The sequence below is a fragment of the Lepus europaeus genome, chromosome 14, assembly GCF_033115175.1.
Source record: "Lepus europaeus isolate LE1 chromosome 14, mLepTim1.pri, whole genome shotgun sequence".
Taxonomy (NCBI): domain Eukaryota; kingdom Metazoa; phylum Chordata; class Mammalia; order Lagomorpha; family Leporidae; genus Lepus; species Lepus europaeus.
This window is the reverse complement of record NC_084840.1, coordinates 21,302,191-21,323,702: the sequence shown is the minus strand read 5'-3', so window position 1 is coordinate 21,323,702 and position 21,512 is coordinate 21,302,191. Positions and strand designations below refer to the sequence as shown.

At 48.7% G+C, this 21,512-nt stretch overlaps 1 protein-coding gene across 7 annotated transcripts in view; it reads right to left on the bottom strand.

Moving 5' to 3' along the window:
* The window catches only part of SRGAP2 (SLIT-ROBO Rho GTPase activating protein 2), a 279,652-nt gene that overhangs the window by 14,906 nt on the left and 243,234 nt on the right, over positions 1–21,512 (bottom strand). For all 7 annotated transcript variants that reach the window (XM_062210229.1, XM_062210230.1, XM_062210231.1 and 4 more), the window contains exons 15-18: positions 15,965–16,042; positions 14,996–15,130; positions 10,781–10,886; positions 2,377–2,601 (exon numbers count right to left, since the gene is read on the bottom strand). In XM_062210229.1, the coding sequence (XP_062066213.1) occupies positions 2,377–2,601; positions 10,781–10,886; positions 14,996–15,130; positions 15,965–16,042 (544 nt within the window). The remainder of the gene's footprint in view (positions 1–2,376; positions 2,602–10,780; positions 10,887–14,995; positions 15,131–15,964; positions 16,043–21,512) is intronic.

The following is a 21,512-nucleotide window of genomic DNA, read 5'->3' as shown; positions in this document are numbered from 1 at the left end:
TATAAGACAAAGCAGACTTCCCCTAGGGCTTCAAGTTCATCTACGGCAGCCATCCATTACAACAGTTCTCAAACTTCAGGGAACCTCAGAGGACTTGCTAAAAAACAGATTGCCTCACCCCTAGAGTCTCTGAGTCACTGGATCTGGGTGGAGCTGGAGAATCTACATTTCCAAGCAGCCCCACATGATACAGAGACATTGGTCTAGGGGATGGCATTTTGAAAACCACCGCTCCATGGTCAAGGCAAAATGAAGCCTTTAAGGTCCTTTCTAGCCCTAAGGTCCTATGCTTCATTTGCCCCACACCCATCCTCCAGTAACAGCCCCCAGGCCCACCAATACCTGAGGTCACAGCTGATGCCCACCCACAGGCAGCCCTAGAAAATAGGGTTCTGATTTAGGGCTGGCAAGAGAGTGGTGAAACGGGTTTGCCTCTCTTCCCCTGGCAGTCCCATGCTGTGCCTCCCTGGCCACTCCCCAGGGCTCCAGGGCTCACCGCCTTCATCGCTGTAGATCACGTCACTAGCATTTCTCCCTCTTCCGAAAGAGAGGAGAGGAAAGGCCAGGAGCTTCTGCGTGGGTGTCAATCCAGGGGCCGGAAAGTCCCTCTCAACCCAAGGTTGCACCAAGCAAACGCCATCTGCTCAGCTGCTTGTGGCCTGAGGTCCGGGGCCCTCCCACCCAGGCTGAAGCAGTAATGTTCCCTTGACTAAGATTGTGGTTTTCCACAGGCTGCTGCTAAGTGTCTGGTACACAACACATGGAGGCGGCTGGGGAGAACACCTTGGAGGAAGCTGGAGAAAGGTGCCGGCCTGTCCAGGCCCTGTGAGCCACACCCCGCAGGGTTCTGTCTGCTCCCCTGGAATGGGGCGGGGGGCTGTGTCTGAGCATCGGTTCAGAGCCTGCAGCGGTTTGATTTTTGAGACGTGAGGACAGGCCATGCTGCCTGACTTTAGAAGGGAGGCAGAGCAAGAACCAGGAGCACTATGGGAACACTACAGCCTTTCAGCCCTCATGCAAGGGGGAAACCAACTTCCGCAGTCACGTGGACAGGACAGCTCCCTGGAACTCACCAGCCAGGACCAACCTCCCTGGTTTCCACAAACCATCTGTCAGTGACAAAAGCTTTCTCTCCAAGCTGGCCAGCTTAGGTTCCTACAGCTCAGACCCAGCTTCTGGGCTCGCAGCTCAGCAGAGAGGAGTGAGCCCAGCGTGTCCCTGGTATAATGATGTTCAGAAGCACAAATGCTGCTACTTTTGTTGCTCCTTGGGCAGGAGGCTCTTCTGCGGGTGTCAGGGGGAAGTGGGGACCAGCTAGCTTCTCATTAAGTAAACAAGCTCCTCTGGCCTCCCCTACCTCAGTCGATAGCAATGGGGCTGGCCAAATTGGTTCCAGATGTTGAATTCAGATGGAATCCGATTTGGGCTGGCTTGTGCTTTCAGCTCAGGCTGAAAAATTATTTAGGGGAAGGGGGGGAAGGGGAGGTGAGGGACATTAGGGATTAAAACAGAGAGGCAGTTGTCTTCGCGTTTAGTGGGCAAATGGCACAGTGTGGAATCCCGGCAGGCAGTTCAGGGCCATGGACAGAGTTCTGCACTAAGAAATAAGACAGTGGGGTTGAACCCCCATCACCGGGGCGGCCTGAAACACTGTCCTTGGTCTCTCTGGGTTGGGGTGACTTAACCTGTCCAATGGATATACGATTCCATATTTTGGGAAATGACTCCTTATCTGCCCAATAGAGGAATCTAACAAAGATGTACTTGAGGGATTCCTTCCAGATCTCTGTCTCCACGCCTGTCACGGAAACCCTGTCCCCACAGACTTTTAGGCCTGCTCCTGGGGGATGGTGCCTAAGCTGCTGAACATGCAGTGTACCCCTCTTTCTCTTGACAAATTGCTGAACTCATTCTAAAGTGTCCCCTTCTAAATGCACAGTCAGGAACTTCTGACTCACATCTAAGCACTTCCCAATAAGAATGGAATTCCCTGGGACCTGGGGCTGTTTTTCTCACAACTCATAGCACAGAGTAGAAGCCTGAGAGACGCTGTTGGCTCGTGAATAGCAGTTCTACCTACAGCTTCATAGACTCCCTCCCTGGGGCCTCCCGTCGCTGTTGACGCTGTCATCTTGCAGACTGGCCCCTCTGAGCTCAGAATGCAGGGAAAAGGGAGGTGCGTGGAGAGGTCCATATCTGGAGGTGTGGTTGAGGTGGGAGGACTGCCAGGCCATCCCCAGACCCTGGCAACCTCCAGAGCCTGGAAGTGGGGAGCTGGGGGACCTGGGTGTCTCCCTTCGGTGCTTGCTGGGCCATCTGGCCCTGTGCCAGGGTGCAGTGCTGATGTCCCCCTCCTCCAGCCCCGAGCCCCCCTACCAGTAATCCTCCATGCTTCCTCCTCTGCTGTAGACAGGGCCCTCCAGCTCCCTGGGGTTTGGGAAGATGTTCTCATGCTGGATGATGATGGTTTTGATCAGCTCGTTCACGTGGGCTTGGCAGGACACCTGGTCATGGCCCTCCGGCACTGACATCAGCGAGGGCCCGAAGCAGATGGCGAGGTTGTAGGGGTCCATCATGTTCTCTTCACTGAACTGTGATAAACTGGAGGGGAAGGGAAAGAGGGCAAGCTGGAAAGCTCTCGCATGAATGCCCCAAGGCACAGTCACAGGAGGCACTGCCAAGAGGTCCACAAATTGCCACCTGCCTTTCTGGGCACCAGAGGCCTGGAGAAAATCAGCTGGGGAGGAGAAAATCCCTCCGAGGCAGTCACTCAGGAGCCAGAGAATCAAGGTGCAAGCGCCTGCCTGCAGGTCGGCTCCTAGCTTCCTGTTCAAGTCTTACTTACCACTCTGTTCTCACCCTGTCTAGACCTTGTCCCCACAGCCACCCTGCCTTGAGAACACGCCATTCTGCAGAGCTGTCTCTGACCCCAACCCACTAGGCTGACAGGAGCCCTCAGGCTGCCCTGGGAATGGTATGGTCAAAACACAGACACAGTGCATTGTGTACCTTCTTGCACAGCAAAATAATCAAATTATTAGGGATATTCCATTCGTCTCTATATTAAAAAAAAAAAAGCCAACTGATTAGCTTTGCATCCATCCAGCCAATGAATTTCCTTCTGGAACAGCTGATGTCACTGTTTTGCATGTTCATAATATCCTCTATTATTACATTCAGGATTTGCTCAGGAAAAGGTCAGCATGCTATTCGGCTTGGGCCCGGCTTCCTCTGGATGCAGGCTGGCTTCATTATCGGGTATTTATTTATTCTGGGAACTCCCCCTTTGTAGCCAGCAGCTGTTCCAGCCACACCTCCAACCTTGGCCAAGGACTCAAGGCCTTCAATGAGCCACTGCACATGAGGAGTCCCCATTGGGCCTTGCCTGTCCCAGCATCGAGGGTTGGGCCAGCTCTGGGCAAATTTCCCACAGTCCACAGAGCTGTGAGCTCTGCTGAGGAGCTAGGCCTCCCTTATAGCCAACAGCAGGAATCTGGTCCTGATAGATCCTCTGAGGACACCAAAGCTCTCTGATGTTGAACTAGAGGCCTGAGCAGAGCTTATTTCTAGTGCACCCCACATCCAGACTCACAATACAAAGCCAGTGTCCCCCTAACCCGTTGGTTCCCTTCTTTCCTAGAGATTCTGAAATGCACCCTTCCCCTTCAACAATCACCACAGGACACGAGAAGGGGTTCAATGGATGTAGGCAACTATCATGGTAAGAAAGACCTGAGAGTCACTGTTCTCTGGGACTCAGAATGAGATGCAGGCCAGGCCAGTGAGAGGGCAGGTTTGTAGATCTTAGTGGGTGGGCTGTTTGAAAAGCATTTGGACCCTGAGTTAAAAAGGAGTAGAGATTTTAAAAAGACTGGGGAAAGCTTCTAAGTCACTTCTTAAACCGGAGAGAGACAGGAAAGTTATTTTCCTTGGTAACCTCTGGAAGGCCAACGGGGGCATGAGGTGCCACAAAGCTAAAGCTGAAGCCAGTTCCTGGTCTCACGGAGGCACAAGGAGGGAGGTCCTGCTTCTTTAGTGTGATGTGACAATGTTTTGGTAACATGAAAGAAAACCAGACGTTTCTAGGAAGCCCGGTGGTCAAAAGGAAACAAACATTAGCTCTGAGTGTCCCACATCAACCCCCTGTGAGAGATGAGAAATGCCAAGGCACCTACTGCGGCCAGCACTGTTCGATTCACAGTGGCCACAATGACTGCGGGCTGAAGGAGGACACATCTCCCCAGACTGTGGTCTCACAAAGTGAGGGCCCTTTCCTTATCCTCATCAAAACTCTGACCCAGACCCTTCTTTCTCTTCCATCGACAAGGAGCCATCCAAGGTCAGAGGTTGAGGTAGTGGTGCTTAACTAACTGGGGGACACAGACACTTTCAAGACCTTGGCAAATCCTAGGATTCTCTGCCCAGAAAAATCCAAATATGTGCACATACAAATGTACACAATTTTATGTAGAGTGTTCTGGTGTTAATAATATTTAAAGCCCCAGAAGGCTGTACCTAGTCTAAGATATCAGTCACTATATTTTTATTTTTGAAGAAATATCTAAAATGGAGAATAATGACAATGGCTTCCTGCTTAGGAAATTTTTGGGGGTGGTGTTGCCCTATATCCCTGCCATTCCCATTAAGAATTCTCCTATATTTCTGTGGCTTCAGTTCACAACCTGAGCGAACTCTCTGAACTGACTGAACTCACCTCCATGCGCACATTGGAAAAGAACTTGGCATTATGATTAGGAACACAGGAAGGTCATCACCCAGACTGGCGTGGAAAATTTGCTTTTCCTCATGAACTTCTTTTTTTGTTTGTTTGTTTCTTAACTTTTTGGTAATGTCTATTTATTTCTTTGACTAAATTAAGGGAGAAAACAAGATATCTCAAAGTCAAACAGAGTTGGTTTTGAGTCCTGGTTTCATTGCTTACTCGTTCCTTGACTTAGTTCTAGCTCCCTAATTTCTTCATTGTAAAATGGGGGCAGGGATGCTCCTCCCTGATGGGGCTGCCATGAAGAGTAAATGAGGTAATATATGCAGTGTTCAGCACAGTGCCTGGCACATGGTGGTGTCAGTAAAGACTTCCTGTAATGGTACTATCCTGCTCCTTGATCCAGGAGCCTGTTGTGTCAGGGGGTGGAAGGCAGGGCTGCCGACATCTGGCAGTCGCCAGTGGACGGGAATCCACCTGCCTCCTTCCTCCACAAGCTTCATCTAATGAGCTGAGGGCTCTAGACCCCAGAACCAAGACCTGGACGCCTCAGACACAGCATGAAGCTTTGGATCGGCTGTTTTAAACACATGGCATTTCCCTGAAAAACCTTCAACTTCCCAGGCCCCAAGGGGTTTGACTTGGCAACAACCACCAGACTTTGAGTAAGATATTATGAGTTGGGTTTTAAAAAATATTGATTTATTTTCATCTACTTGAAAGGCAGAATGTGAGACAGATATATATAGAGAGAGAGAGGGAGGGAGAGGGGGAGGGGGGAAAGGCAGAGAGAGAGAGAGAGGAAAAGAGAGAGAGATTTTTCATTCTCCGGTTTACTCCTAAATGCCCACAATAGCCAGGGCTGGGTCAGGCCAAAGCCAGGAGCCAGGAACTCCGTCCAGTCTCCTATATGAGTATCAGGGACCCAAGTACTGGAAGCCATCATCTGCTGCCTCCCAGGGTGCACATTAGCAAGAAGTGGGATTGGAAGCAGAGGTGGGACTTGAATCCAGACACTCTAATATGGGACGTAGGCGTTCCAAGCTGTGGCTTAACCAGCTGTTGCTACCAGGTCCACTTCATTCCAGAACATTTTTGCCACCCCGTAAAGAAACTTTGTATTCCTCCTTCCTGCCTACCCCATGGCTACCATGAATTCACTTTTTCTCTATGTATTTGCCTGTTCTGGACATTTCATATAAATGGAATAATCTAATATAGCCCTTTGCGTTTGGGCTATCACTAAACAAATGTCTTCAAGGTTCAGCCTTGTGGAATATGTGTCAGACCTTTGTTCCTTTTATGGCTGAATAGTGTTCCACTGTATGTGAGCAGGCATTGGGTACAGTGTTAAGATGTTGCCCACATCCATACTGGAGTGCCTGGATTCCAGCCCCGGCTCTGCTTCCACCCAACTCCAGCTTTCTGTCCATGTGCATCTTGGGAGGCAGCAGCGATGGCTCAAGTAGTTAGGTCCCTGCCACCCGCGTGGGAGTTCGAGGTTCCTAGCTTCAGCCCAGCCCGGCCCAGCTGCAGCTCTTGAGGGTGCTTGGCAAGTGAACCAGCAGGTAAAAAACCCCTGTCTCTTTCTTTGCATTTCAAAATACATACTTATAAAAATATAAATATTTTAGATTTTATATAAATTATATTAATATTTTATATAATATATATAAATATATATATATAAAATCTCACTATATGGAGAGATTGCGTTTGGTGAGCTTGGAGACAGATATTCCCCAAGTCAAGCCTTCAGATGAGACCACAGCCCCGGCTCCAACACTTTCACTGTGACCTCATGACACTCTGGGCCACAGGCCTCCTGCTCAGCTGCACCTGCATTCCCAACCCGCTGAGAGAGGAGATTTTAGTTTTTGGTTTTGGTTCCTTGAACATGAGGATGTCAGTAACCCAAGAACAAACCATAGCCAGGAAGGAAGTACACACACACTTAGGACCCAGAGTCAGGAAGGAGAGGAAGCTCTGGGCGCAGGCAGAGTCCCCTCAGGCGCTACCTGCTGGTGCTGCGACCCCTGCTGACTTCCCATGGAGATGGTCTTTACAGCCTGTGTCCTGCATTCTAGTTATTATTTTGGGAAACACTGATTTTTTGATGCCATATATTTTCAATCTGACACTTTCTGATGAGCGAATCAATCTTTTCTTACTAGGAGAAAAACCCAGTAAAATCCAATTCCCACTTTCCTTAACAGTGGCCACGATCGCCAGCTCTGCGTGGTATTTACTTTAGTGTTTCTCCCTTCCTGCAAGACCCCCTCTTTTTAGCAGCCACCCCCTACAGTCACCTCAGGCGCCCTCTGGCCTCACCTCCCAGCTGTCTGCCCACCACTGTCAAGCTTCTGGAAGACAGACTAGGTTCAAGTCACAGGCAGGTGCTGGTCCATGGTGGGAGACAATGACTAATGTGACAGCCATTCGCTGTTTCCAGGCTGCATGTGAGTACCCTGTTGTGAGTCATTAGGGGTTTGTAACCTAAAGGTAGTTGTGGTGCTGAGTCGGCGCCTGGCCAACCAATGCAGCAGACACAGCGGAACCAGGACCTGACAGCTCGGCAGAACCAGCAGCAGGGCTACATGATGGGAGCGGGCGCCCCAGCAAGCTCTGAGGCAGGAGCTGCTAGCCCAGAGGCCGACGGGGTCAAGCTGACCACAAATGTGTAAGCAAGCTGGGACTTGTGAATTAGCCTCTGAAATTATTTCTTTTTTTTTTTCTTTTCTTTTTTTCTTTTTTTTTTTTTTTGACAGGCAGAGTTAGAGAGAGAGAGAGAGAGACAGAGACAGAGACAGAGACAGAGACAGAGAAAGGTCTTCCTTCCGCTGGCTCATCCCCCAAATGGCTGCTACGGCCAGCGCGCTGTGCCAATCCAAAGTCAGGAACCAGGTGCTTCCCCTGGTCTCCCATGGGGTGCAGGGCCCAAGCACTTGGGCCATCCTCCACTGCCTTCCTGGGCCACAGCAGAGAGCTGGACTGGAAGAGAAGCAATCGGGACAGAACTGGCGCCCCAACTGGGACTAGAATCTGGGGTGCCGGTGCCGCAGGCAGAGGATTAGCCAAGTGAGCCGTGATGCCAGCCTGAAATTATTTCTTTTAAGCAGAGACCAACCATATAGGAAGACTCTTTTCTTTTCTTATTATTTTTTTAAAGATTTCTTTTATTCATTTCAAAGGCAGAGAGAGAGAGAGAGAGAGAGAGAGACTGAGATACTTTCCATCTGTTGGTTTACTCCCAAACTGTTCGCAATGGCCAGGGTTAGGCCAGACTGAAGCCAGGAGCCAGGGGCTTCCTCCAAGTCTCCCATGTGGGTGCAGGGACCCAAGCACTTGGGCCATTTTCTGCATTTCCTTGCATTTGCAAGAAGCTGGATCAGAAGTGGAGCAGCTGAGACTCTAATTGGTGCCCATATGGGATGCTGACGCAGCAGGTGGTGGCCTCATCTGCTGTACTACAACGCTGGCTTCTTTCTCATAAATAAATATGTGATAAAATATCTTAGCTCTTTGATTTACCTTTTGTTTCCCCCTTTTGATAGATTCATGGATCCAGAGAAACATATCTCCACTCTATGAAAGCCATGAAGCAAGAGTGATGATAAAGGATAACTGAATTCAGCCTTAGGAATGAGGAGGAGTGGGGAGGGCCAAGGACTGTGGTGAATTGGAAAGTGCCTGCCCCATCCTGGGGCAGCCCTTACTCCATATGGAATTGCTGTCACATAAGAATGGCTGCCTGGGGGCCGGCGTTGTGGTGCAGCAGGTAAAGCCGCTGCATGCAACACTGGCATGGCACATGGGCACTGGATTGTGTTCTGGCTGCTCCACTTCCAATCCAGTTCCCTACTAATGCGCCTGAGGAAGCAGTGGAGGATGGCCCAAGTCTTTGGGCCCCTGCATCCACATGGGATCCCAGACGAAGCTCCTGGCTCTTGGCTTCAGCCTGGTTCAATCCTGCCCATTGTGGCCATCTGGGGAGTGAACCCTTGGGTGGAAGATTTCTGTGTGTGTGTGTGTGTGTGTAACTCTGACTTTCAAATAAATAAAAATCAGTCTTAAAAAGAGAAAGGGGGCCGGCGCTGTGGCGTAGCGGGTAGAGCCACGGCCTGCAGTGCCGGCATCCCATATGGGCTGCACTACTTCCAATCCAGGTCTCTGATATAGCCTAGGGAAAGCAGTAGAGGATAGCTCAAGTGCTTGGGCCCCTGCACCCAAGTAGGAGACCTGGAGGAAGCTCTTGGCTCCTGGCTTTGGATCAGCCTAGCTCCGGCCGTTACAGTCAACTGGGGAGTGAACCAGTGGATGGAAGACCTCTCTCTCTCTCTCTCTCTGCCTCTCCTTCTCTCCCTGTGTAACTCATTCAAATAAATAAATAAATCTTTGGGGCCGGCACTGTGGCACACTGGGTTAATGCCCTAGCCTGAAGCACCGGCATCCCATGTGGGTGCTGGTTCAAGACCCGGCTGCTCCACTTATGATCCAGCTCTCTGCTGTGGCCTGGGAAAGCAGTAGAAGATGGCCCAAGTCCTTGTGCCCCTGCACCCATGTGGGAAACCCCGAAGAAGCTCCTGCTTCCTTGCTTCAGATTGGCACAGCTCTGGCTGATGCGGCCAATTGGGGAGTGAACCAATGGATGGAAGACCACTCCCTGCCTCTCCTCTCTCTGTGTAACTCAAATAAATAAATAAATCTTCAAAAAAAAAAAAAAAAAAGAGAGAGAGAGAGAGATAAAGAATGGTGGTCTAGTAATGGTGAGACCTAGTAATTTTTCAAAAGAAACTAGAAGTCTAGATTTCTAAGAAATGACCCCCCTCCCCAATATTTTAGTGTCGTTTTGATGCTTTCAAGACACAGTAGACCTGAAGGAAACACGTGTTACCTGTGGTCACGACTGGTTCTTGCACTGACCACTTATCAGCATCACCTTTGGTATAGAGTAGGCTAAAGGAGAAGCTACAGTGACTGTGAAGTGAAGACAAAGGTGACTGAGAGCGGCAGTAGCACAAGGCCTTGCTCAGTTGCCTTTACAGCCACACGGGAATCCCAGCGCTTGCTGTGTCCTGGGCAAGGACACACGCCTGGGTAAGAAGTGCCCCACCCAAGCCCGGGCCCCTCTAGTCCTCAGGCCTTTTTTCCTGTCACGCTCATTCGACCTGTTCAATGCCAACACACACACAACTCCTAACTGGTATCTCCACTCCAGCTTTCTTCCCTGGGCATCAGATTCCTGGGGCTAAATGCCTGCCATCTCCACTTGGATGTCCGACAGGGGCTTCAAATGACCGGGTCCACACAGGCACCTTGTCCTGATTCCTTCCCGCACACCTTGTCTTCCCTAACTCCATAAACGGCTTCAAATGCTCCTGTTGCTCATGGCAGAAAGTTAGGATTTCTCTCTTTCTTCACACTCTACATCCTGTCAATGTTTTGTTCAAAATACTTCCCAGCCTGACACGCCCTCACCACCCCCAGACCCCCAGCATCCCTGGTCACACTCAGAAGAGTCCCCTGCTTCTCTTCACCACCCTCCATGATAAACGTTCCACAAAGCAGTTGGCAGGTTTGGAAAGATACACATTGTTCAGATCTTAGCAGTTTTCTCCTTAAAAGTCTTCCGACCATTTCACAAATCCAGAACGGTTCTTCCCATGACTCCTGGGTGCTGAGTCTCCCCAGGACTCCCTTCTGCACTGCCTTAGGCTGCTGCTTCTCACACAGCCTTTGCTGACCAACCTTGGAAGCGCTCTCCCTCCTTTCACCATCTGATTTTTGCATTCTACCCCTTTCTTTACTCTTTTCTTTCTCTTCTAAGCACTCATTCTGTTGCTACATCTGTGCTTCCTGTCTCCAGGAACATGAGCCAAATGATATTTAGAACGATATACTCTCCCAGCCTGGTCCTGTGGCCAGCACATAATAGGTGCTCAGCAAGTATATGCACAGCTGGCAGGACAGGCTTAGGCCCATTTGGAATAAGTAAGTAGCCCAATAAGTAGCCCAAGCCACAGCCTGATGCAGTTGTTCACTGGGAAGGTTACTCACTGATTGAGGAAGGCAAAGAGGTATCTCATGATAATCAGAGTGGTCTGGGGCAGGACCAGGAGGACTTTCCGGATGTGCAGAGCTCTCTCCTGTAGGTTGTCCATAGCTGAAAGAACAAAGTTATGTGTTACCCTCACTGTAGCGAGAGCTCAGGGAGTAATGGCCAGAAGCCCCTGACTATCAGCAGGCCAAACATGGAGAACACTAGATTGAGCCAACACACAGCACTGGTGCGCAGTGATAGAAGTTTCAGCCCTGTTGCTCCCTGGGGTGGGCTGCCATGAGGAGCACATGCTGAGTTCCAGATACTGACTGACGTCAGAGTCCTGGGGCTCAGAAGAGGTTGGCCATGTCCCTCGCCGTATCTACGACCCTCTTAGTCAACAATGACAGAAAAGGAGCTGTCCATAAACCTGTCTGGACTGCTCAACACCCAGCCTCGGAGGGCCAGCATCTGGAGAGAGAGACTGTGCAGGTCTCCCCACTCCACCCATGTGTCACCTCATTCTCTGAACAAGTCTGCCTTATTTTCCTCTTCTCTTATCTGCAACATAGATGAGTAGATTATGGCCAGAGGTAGGAGAAGGTATACCGGGTACAGAGGCATCCAGGAAGACCAAAGCTTCCTGACTCTTGTGCTGGGTGGAAAGGTTAGTTACAGGTAAGGCCCGAGGCCTGTGGGCTCCATCATGGGCAGCCTCCCACTTCCGCAGTGTCATGTTCTATGGGTGCTCTTACACGGAAAAGAAATGCAAAGCACTGAATTAGGAGTAAGAGTATGTTTCTTACTGGGCAGTCAAGGGATTTTAAACTGTCTTGGCAACCCCAGCACAGCTTAAAATAATCACTGTGCCCAGTCCTGGAAAGACACGAAGACATGACCCAAGAGTTGTGTGTAAGGGGTCAGTGCTGTGGCATAGCGGGTTAAGCTGCCATCTGCAGCACTGGCATCCAATATGGCACTGGTTCGAGTCCCTGCTGCTCCACTTCTGATCCAGCTCCCTGCTAGTATGACTGGGAAGGCAGTAGAAGATGGTCCAGGTACTGTGCTGCTTGCACCTACCGGGGAGACCTGGAAGAGGCTCCTGGCTCCTGGCTTCAGATCAGCTCAGGTCTGGCCATTGCGGCCATTTGGGGAGTGAACCAGTGGATGGAGACCTCTTTTTCTCTCTCTGCCTCTGCCTCTGCCTCTCTGTAACTCTGCCTTTCAAATTTCAATTTTTTCTTGTATCAAAATAAATACCTTTTAATTCCATTTTCCATGAGCTTTTTGAAGTCCCCTCCTACTGTTCATATAACTCATTTCTGCTAGATTCCTACACTCAGGAGTGGACCAAAAACAAGAGAGCCAGCTTCCTGAATGCTCCAGGGATTTCTCGCTCAGAGTAACAGAGAGGACCATGTGCTCGGGGCACATGGAGAGTGCTCAGGGACGTGCTGACCCTGCGCAACCAGAGGGAAGGATCCTTTCTCCATTTCAAAGGCACTGCTCCCTTCAGCCTTTGGGCCATCGGTCAGATGGGGTCTGCTTCCGGGATGATTTGATATTAACTCAACTTTACACAGATCGTTTTCCAGGGAAAACAAATGAGAGGATGTTCCAGTTTCACAAGCTAAACTAAATGTCTAGTATCTTTCTCTTTTTTGGGAAAATAGCATATTACTACTTTTAAATGCATAGAAGGATTTTATTCCTAGAAGAACACATATTAATACATCTAGACTGTATGCTATGTCATGTTCTTTTGATTTTAAAATATACATATTTATTTAAGAGACAGAGGGACAGAGAGAGAAACAGAGAGACAGAGAAACAAAGAGAGAGAGAGGGAGAAAGAGAGAGAGGGAGAATGAGGGAGGGAGGGAGAGAGAGGGAGAGTGAGAGAGAGATCCTATCTGCTGGTTCATTTCCCAAATGTCTGTGATGGCTGAGGCTGGGCTGCAGCTAAAGCTGGGAGCCCAGACCTTAACCCAGGTCTCCCAGGTCTCTCGTGGGTAGCAGCAACCAGGCATCACAGTTGCCTCTTAGAGTCCATATTAGCAGGAAGCTGGAATCAAGAGCCAGAGGTGAATATTAAACCCAGACACTCCAATATGAAATGCAGGTGGTTTAACTGCTAGGCTAAAAACTTATCCCCATGCCATGTTTAAAGCAATAAATATTTGTGGGGCCAGTGCTGTAGCATAGCAGGTAAAGCTGCTGCCTGCAGTGTCAGTATCCCATATGGGCACCAGTTCAAGTCCTTGCTGCTCCAATTCTGATCCAGCTCTCTGCTATGGCCTGAGAAAGCAGTGGAAGATGGCCCAAGTCCTTGGGCCTCTGCGACCATGTGGGAGACCTGGAAGAAGCTCCAATCTGAAGATTGGCCCAGTTTTAGCCATTGTGGCCACTTGGGGAGTGAACCAGTGGATAGAGGACCTCTCTCTCTGTCTCTACCTCTGCCTCTCTGTAACTCTGCCTTTCAAATAAATAAATAAATCTTTAAAATAAAAAAGGAGCTAAATATAATAATTTTATTTAAAAAAAGAAATATTTGCAACACTTATTCTTTTTCCTCTTGTAACATATAATATTGAAAATGATATATTTATTTATTATTTTTTAAGTAGACTTATTTATTTATCTGAAAGACAGAGTTACACACAGAGAGAGAAGGAGAGGCAGAGAGAGAGAGAGAGAGGTCTTCCATCCTCTGGTTCACTCCTCAATTGGCCACAATGACCAGAGCTGCACTGATCTGAAGCCAGGAGCCAGGAGCTTCTTCCGGGTCTCCCACTTGGGTGTAGGAACCGAAGTATCTGGGCCATCTTCTATAGTTTTCCCATAGCAGAGAGCTGGATCGGAAGTAGAGCAGTCGGGACTCAAACTGGTGCCCATATGGGATGCCGGTACTACAGGTGGCAGCTTTACCCACTACGCCACAACGCCGGCCCCTTATTTATTTATTTGAAAATCAGAGTTACACAGAGAGAGGGACAGAGAGAGCTTCTGTTGATTCATTTCCCAGATAGCCACAATGGCCAGGGCTGGTCCAAGCTGAAATCAGGAGCCAGGAGCTTTGTCTGAGACTCCAACATGAGTGGCAGGGGGACAAGCACTTGGGCTATCTTCCCCTGCTTTCCCAGGTGTATTACCAGGAAGCTGGACAGGAAGTAGAGCAGCTGGAACATGTGCCAGCGACCACTGTGGAATGCCAGCATCACAGGTGGCAGCTTTACTAGCTATACCACAATGCCAGCCAGGACTAGGTTTTAAAGGTGAATGTAAAGGTATTTTACAAAAGGAAGAGAAAGCCCAGAGAAGTAAAGGATTTTACACTGAGGAGAATCAGAAGGAAGATGTCAGGATGGGCATTTGGGGCAGGCTTGCATCTCAGATTGGAGCTCCTGGTTTAAGTCCTGGTGCTTCCACTTCTGATTCTAGCTCTCTAGGAGTGTATACTCTGGGAGGTAGCAGGTGACAACTCACATGACTGGGTCTCTGCCATCCATGTGGGAAACTTGGACTGAATTTGGGGCTCCTAGTTTTGGCCTGATCCAGCCCTGGCTACTGTGGGCATTTGAGGAGTGAACCAGCAGATGGAGGATCCCTCTGTGTCTGCGTGTTTGTCTCTATTTCTCTGTCTTTCTTTTTTTTTTTTTTGACAGGCAGAGTGGACAGTAGAGAGAGACAGAGAGAAAGGTCTTCCTTTTTGCCGTTGGTTCATCCTCCAATGGCCGCCGCGGTAGGCGCGCTGCGGCTGGCGCACCGCGCTGTTCCGATGGCAGGAGCCAGTTGCTTATCCTGGTCTCCCATGGGGTACAGGGCCCAAGCACTTGGGCCATCCTCCACTGCACTCCCTGGCCACAGCAGAGAGCTGGCCTGGAAGAGGGGCAACCGGGACAGGATCGGTGCCCGGACTGGGACTAGAACCTGGTGTGCCGGCGCCACAAGGCGGAGGATTAGCCTACTGAGCCACGGCGCCGGCCTTATTTCTCTGTCTTTCTAATTAATTAGTCATTTTTTAAAAAGGAAGGAAAAAGCAGGTTTCATTACTTGGGGATACACTGAAAAGTCATTCTTCCTTCTTCCCCACCAGGAGCTGAAGCAGTGAGGACGAAGAGAAGAAACTTCGCTGGGGAAGGCTTGTGAGAAAACAGAGACCCATGGGAGTTTTGATCTCTTGCTAGCAGGCACTCTGGCCCAGAATACCGTGAGGTCAGGGTGGTACTTACTGACGCAGGCCATCAGGTCGTGGAAGATGTCCTTAGGGAAGAGAGGGTGCTCCAGCCCCCGGAAGTAAAGCTTCAGGACACCTGCGATGGAGTCCATGTCGTGGTCATTCTGGTCGCCAGCCAGGGGGTCCTCTCCTGAGGATAAGCAACCCCCCCAAAAAAGGGAAGGAGAGTTAGAGGCAAAAGCACAAGATGAGCAGTAGTGGCAGGAACGGGGTGAGTTATTTTTGACGTCATTCCAGTCCATTGGCCTTCTGCCCAACATGGTGGCCATGAGTAGACTACACCAGGCAATACATAAAGTAGACTGCTCGGGGCATCATTCCCATGGGCTAGGGTGGAGACATAGCGCTGCCTCTCTCACAAGAACCATGAAACCAGGCTGAGACTGAGTCCCTGGGGGAGAAAAATGAGGCCAAGGAGGCCAGCTCCTCTGACTAGCTCTTGCTCTTCCTGGGCCGCCACAAAAGACACCTACTTACAGGAGAACAATCATGCTGAAGCTCCCCGTGGAAAATTTCATATCAGATGTAATTAGATTTAATGATAGGCCCAACCTCAAATTGAAACTATATATATCCATTACAGTGACGGAAATTGCCAAAGCTTGCCCATTACCTTAATAGCCCACAGGATAATAAATGGGCTACAATGAAGAGGCGCATTAGCCTTGATATTAACTGCCACCCAGAGTTCCGGGTGAAGCTGTAAACCACCCAGATATCATAGTTAACTTCTTGGGTTTTGGCCGGTCACTCGAAAGGAGCGAGGCAGAGTGGGTGGGGCCGAGAGGGAAGGGGAGGGGGCTGGGATGTGCCTGGGTAGCTCTGCATATCCAAGGGGGAGGGGCACGAGACAGCAGTCGCCCAGCTGGCTTGCCAAGCTCTGGGGACCTCTCAGGGCAGAAAGGGTAGGATGACACTCGGGGCTGGTAAGCACTTGGTCTCGTCTTCAAGGCTGTTTCCTCACCTCTCTCAAAAGCATTTTTGATGTCATTCACTTCCACCTGGGATCCCGACACCCGGAAAATTCCTTCATGCTGTAATCCTAGACACACACAGGGAAAAGAGATCAAGGAGAAGCAGCAGCAAATCCACCAGCACAGCGCCAAGTTTAGCTGCACGTCTCCCTCCCCCACAGCCAGTGCGCATTTACGCACAGCCTCCTCTTCAGGCTAACGCAGAAAGCATGTGCAAGGATGTGGAAAAGTCACTGGCGCATCTTGAGGCATTAACCTCAAGAAAGCACTGAGTCGAGACAGCCGGCTCCGCTTCTGACCCGAGGCCTATGACGAGGCAGGTTTCCTCCCCTTGCCGGTGCCTCTCGGTTCCCTCCGATAAAGTGGGGGAAGTACGAAGCACCCATAGGTGTTTTCATATCACCCGGGGTCAAGACAAGAAATGGGCAATGGCAGGCATGACATCAGGTCCTGTCAGCGGAGTTTCTTTTTTCTTTTTTTTTGACAGGCAGAGTGGACAGTGAGAGAGAGAGACAGAGAGAAAGGTCTTCCTTTTTGCCTTTGGTTCACCCTCCAATGGCCGCTGCGACTGGCGCATCTCGCTGATCCGAAGCCAGGAGCCAGGTGCTTCTCCTGGTCTCCCATGCGGGTGCAGGGCCCAAGCACTTGGGCCATCCTCCACTGCCTTCCCGGGCCATAGCAGAGAGCTGGCCTGGAAGAGGGGCAACTGGGACAGAATCTGGCGCCCCGACCGGGACTAGAACCCGGTGTGCCGGCACTGCAAGGTGGAGGATTAGCCTGTTAAGCCACGGCGCCAGCCACAGCGGAGTTTCTTAAGGTCTGAGATGATAATGATCGGTTTAGCTGTTCTAACAGTTGAGTTCTAGGCGTCAATGCTTTTGGTAACCATGAAAAAAGAACACAGAAACATTAGTGATCGTTTCACAGATAACACTGCCACACTGCGCTAGGCGATGGGCCCTTACTGCAGCTTTATTCTAAAGACAGACGTCATGAATAATGTGCATAAAAACCTTGTTTTCTTGGAATAGAAACAATCATGGAAAAATAATGCTTATATAGCGAGGGTAGCCAATAGATGGTTTTACATAAACGAATCACTTGGTTCTCATAAGAACTGACCACCCAATAACAAGCAGAGGTGAGCAGCAATCCCATCTCCTGGATGAGAGAATAAGTGATGACCAGGAAACAGGAACCGGGGCTAGGACTCAAACCTAGGCCTGTGGCTGTCGCTGTGTACCCAGTCCTCAACGCCATGCTTGCGAGGCCTAGGAGATGCAGTGCAGAGAAGGCAGGAGCCACACTGGTCAGTCTGAATACAGACATGGGGAACAAGCACCATGCATGCCCCTGTAGTCAGTGAGAGATCCAGAAAGCCCCACCATAGCGCCAGACCCAGGGGCTGGAGGGAACTAGCATCTCCGATTGCATCAGGACACATGCAGGAGCCCAGTCTTTCCCAGGAGCCAAATCTCAGTCTTGGGCTTTTTGTCAAAATCCCTCCATTACGGTAAAAATCGTTCCAAAATCTTGCCAGGTCAGAGAAATCTCCAATCTATTGTAGTAAGCTCCACTTTGCCCACAGGGTTGACCTCCCAGTGTGGGGGCAGCTGGAGGTTCTTTACCAGACGCAGGCCAGGACTGCAATCCTGGATCTGCTTGAAACAGCAGAAGGAATATGACTACCTGGCGTGATTAGCATTCATTTTGCCTGCTCTTCTAAGGGAATCTCCAAAATATTCCTCACAGGATGGCGGGCAATGTTAAAATCCCATTAGGGGCCAGCGCCATGGCTTAACAGGCTAATCCTCCACCTTGCGGCGCCGGCACACTGGGTTCTAGTCCCGGTTGGGGCGCTGGATTCTGTCCCGGTTGTTCCTCTTCCAGACCAGCTCTCTGCTATGGCCCGGGAAAGCAGTGGAGGATGGCCCAAGTGCTTGGGCCCTGCGCCCGCATGGGAGACCAGGAGAAGCACCTGGCTCCTGGCTTCGGATCAGCGCGATGCGCCGACCGCAGCGGCCATTGGAGGGTGAACCAGCGGCAAAAAGGAAGACCTTTCTCTCTGTCTCTCTCTCTCTCTCACTATCTACTCTGCCTGTCATAAAAAAAAAAAAAAAAAAAAATCCCATTAGGTCCAGTGTAATAGGACCATATTAGTTACCGACGGGATGTAAGAGCCAGCTAGTGTTGTTCAGTGAGGGCCAGATAACGCTGTTCAAACACAGAATGCAAACAGCAAGTGCCCTGTGGAAATAGCCACATCGCAGTGACTTGTGAGAAATGCAGACAGGGAAACGTCACCTCCGAGACCAGGCTATTCAGTGTGTTCTAGCTGGTGGTCGCTGCACAACGTCTCCTGAGGAGGTGCATCTCATTTGACCTCCATGGAGAAGCAGACTTGGCCCATGGAGAACAAGAGACTGGAGAGTTCACTGGCCATCAGGCAGCAGGCTGGGGAGCTCCCTGCTGGCTTGTTTCACCTCAAAAACCTAGGCTATGGGACAAACCCTGGGTGTTCTTGCTCGACGGACAGAATCTTTATAGCATCTACTCTGATGATTCACAAACTAAGAGCATTAATAATGGGCTAGTTTCCAGAAAGTAAAAGGGAAAATCAGTTGCTTTCTATTATAATGCAGGCAAATCCTTGTATAATCAAACTGACAAACATCCATGATCTTTTAAACTCTTTTTTAATGTACACTAACATTTTTAAAAATTTTATTTAAAGTATACAAATTCCATGTATTTTCTATATACAGATTTAGGAACATAGTGATACTTCCCATCCTACCCTTCCTCCCGCCTACACTCCCACCCTTCTTCCTCCTCCCTCTCCTATTCTCATTTTTAATTTTCTACAAAGATCTATTTTCAGTTTATTTATACTCATAAGGTTAACCCTTCAGTTGAGTAAAGCTGTATGAAGGAAAAAAACAAAAACAAAAACAAAAACACTGTTCTTCAACAGTCAGGACAAGGGCTGTAAATAATCATCAAGTCTCAAAATGTCAATTTCATTCATAGAGATACCTTTTAGGTACTCTATTAGTTACCACAGTTGGGGAAAACATACGGTATTTGTCTTCCTGAGACTGGCTTACTTCACTAAGTATAATGGTTTCCAGTGGCATCCATTTTGATTTATACACACACACACACACACATATATGTACATATAAAACAAATATATGCAAGCCACCAGACTTGGATAATATATTTGGAAGTGGCACAAGACTTTCCGTTTTGTGCTAGATCCAGCTGTTACTAAGAGCTCCCCTTGACATTTCTGAAATTGCTACGACCAGCCCATCACGCACACATGGCTTTACTCCCTTCCTGGAGAAAACAGAGCGTGTTTCTTCCCCAACCACGATTCAATTCCAGGAGTTCCTCACATCCCTTCTCCTCCTGTGGTCTTCCTGGATCATCCTGACCACCATTTACAGAGGAACCGCGGCTCTTCCGTCTCTCTAACTGGGATGATAATATCTACCTCCTGGGAGATATGAGGACAGTGAGGATGTGAGAACTCCCAGCACACGGTAGCCACTGACCCTTCTAAGAGTGATCAAAGTTATGAGCCCTATCCCCACTAAACGTATAAACAAAAATTTTAATCATAGTTTTTTTGGGATTTCATGAATACTATGAGCCTCTATTCAGGAAAAAAAAAATAGAATTTGACTGAACAAATGTCTTTTGAGCAGCTACTTTATCCTGTTTTGTTTTGTTTTTTTTTTTTCCAATCAATAATGTACTTTTTTGCTCAATTCTAGAATACCATATAAAATAATTTCAGAATTGCTAACCCATACTGCTATGATAAAAAAGATATTCACTGCCAGGGTGGGCATTTAGTCTAGCAGCTAGAGCCCAGGTTATGATGCCTCATCTCACGTAGCAATATCAGAGTTCAGTTCCAAGATCCAGCTCCTGACCCCAGCTTCCTACTAATGCAGACCCTGGGAGGCAGCATTAATAACGCAAGTAATTGGGTCCCTGCTACACACATAGGCGGCCTGAATTGAGTTCCCAGCTCCCAGCTTTGGCCATCAGGCCATTGCAGACATTTACAGGAGTGAACCAGCAAACAGATGGAAGCCACTCTGTGTCTCTCAAATAAATACGAATTTAAAATTACTATGACATAATCTATAGAATATTTTTTACAATGTTTTTCACCTTTAGATTTCTAGTATATAGTTAAAACACTATCTTTCCAAGGGTTCTTAGGTTGGTTGTTTTGTTTCTCATTCGCCTATGGCAGGGGTACAGAATATTGGTCAGTGGGCTATATAGGGCCTGCGAAATCTCTTGGTCTGGCCCTGCCAAGGCAATAGCAGGCGGGATTCAAAATTCAATAAATCCACAGCAGGCTAATTTTTAAGCTGATCATCTTGTATGGCCTGTGAATGATGTTATAAATGCCCAAATGGCCCCTGGCAGATAAAAGGTTCCCCACCCCTGTCCTACAATGTGGCTGTGTTCTTTTGTGATACAGTTAGGTTTATTTGTTACTTGTCCATTCTATTTTGGGCTTAACCCACATCTTGGCTTTAGTTATTTGTTTATTTTCCATTTCAGTTTAGAAAACACTAATATAGTTCAAAAGGTCAAAACAACACAAAGACGTATGCTCAAAAAAAGTCATTCCTTCCCCAAGCCCCACTGTTCTCATCTCTTTCTCACCATCCCTGTATACAACTAATCTTGCATTGGTTTCTAGATTTGTTCTTCCTACATTTCTTTCTGAAGAAATGAGGGAAATAATGTCTATCTTTATATCCTCTTCTTTTGTAGCACACTACAGATATTCCTGGTATTTTGTTTTTTCACTTAACCATATACCTTGGGGTACTGTCTATTTCAGTCCATGGAGATCATCCCCACTCTTCTGTCACAGTGGCATAGTAGTCCACTGAATAGATATACCATAGCTTTTTCAACCACTCTTCTACGTATGGACATCTGGGTTGTTTCCAGTATTTTCCAGTTACAAATCATGCCACAAAAAATAAACTTGTTGGAAGTATATCTTCATGGTAAATTCCTAGAAAGATTGCTGGTTCTGAAGATAAGTGTATATGTAGTTTTGTTAGATACTGCCAAAATCCCCTTCTAAAAGGGTGGCACTGGGGCTGGGGCTCTGGCATAGCGGGTAAAGCTGCCACCTGCAATGCTGGCATCTCATATGGGCACTGGTTTGTGTCCCGGCTGCTCCACTTCTGATCCAGCTTCCTGCTGAAGGCCTGGGAAAAGCAGTAGATAATAGCTCAAGTGCTCTGGGCCCCTGCTATCCATGTGGGAGACCTGGAGGAAGCTCCTGGCTCCTGGCTTTGCCTGGCTCAGCCCTGGCCATTATGGCCATCTGGGGAATGAACCAGTGATTGGAAGACTTCTTTCTCTCTGTCTCTACCTCTCTCTAACTTTGATTTTCAAATAAATAAATAAATCTTAAAAAAAAAAAAGGCGTAGTACTAGTTTGCATTTTCAACAATACCCAAGCATGCTTGTTTTTCAAGGGTCACACTG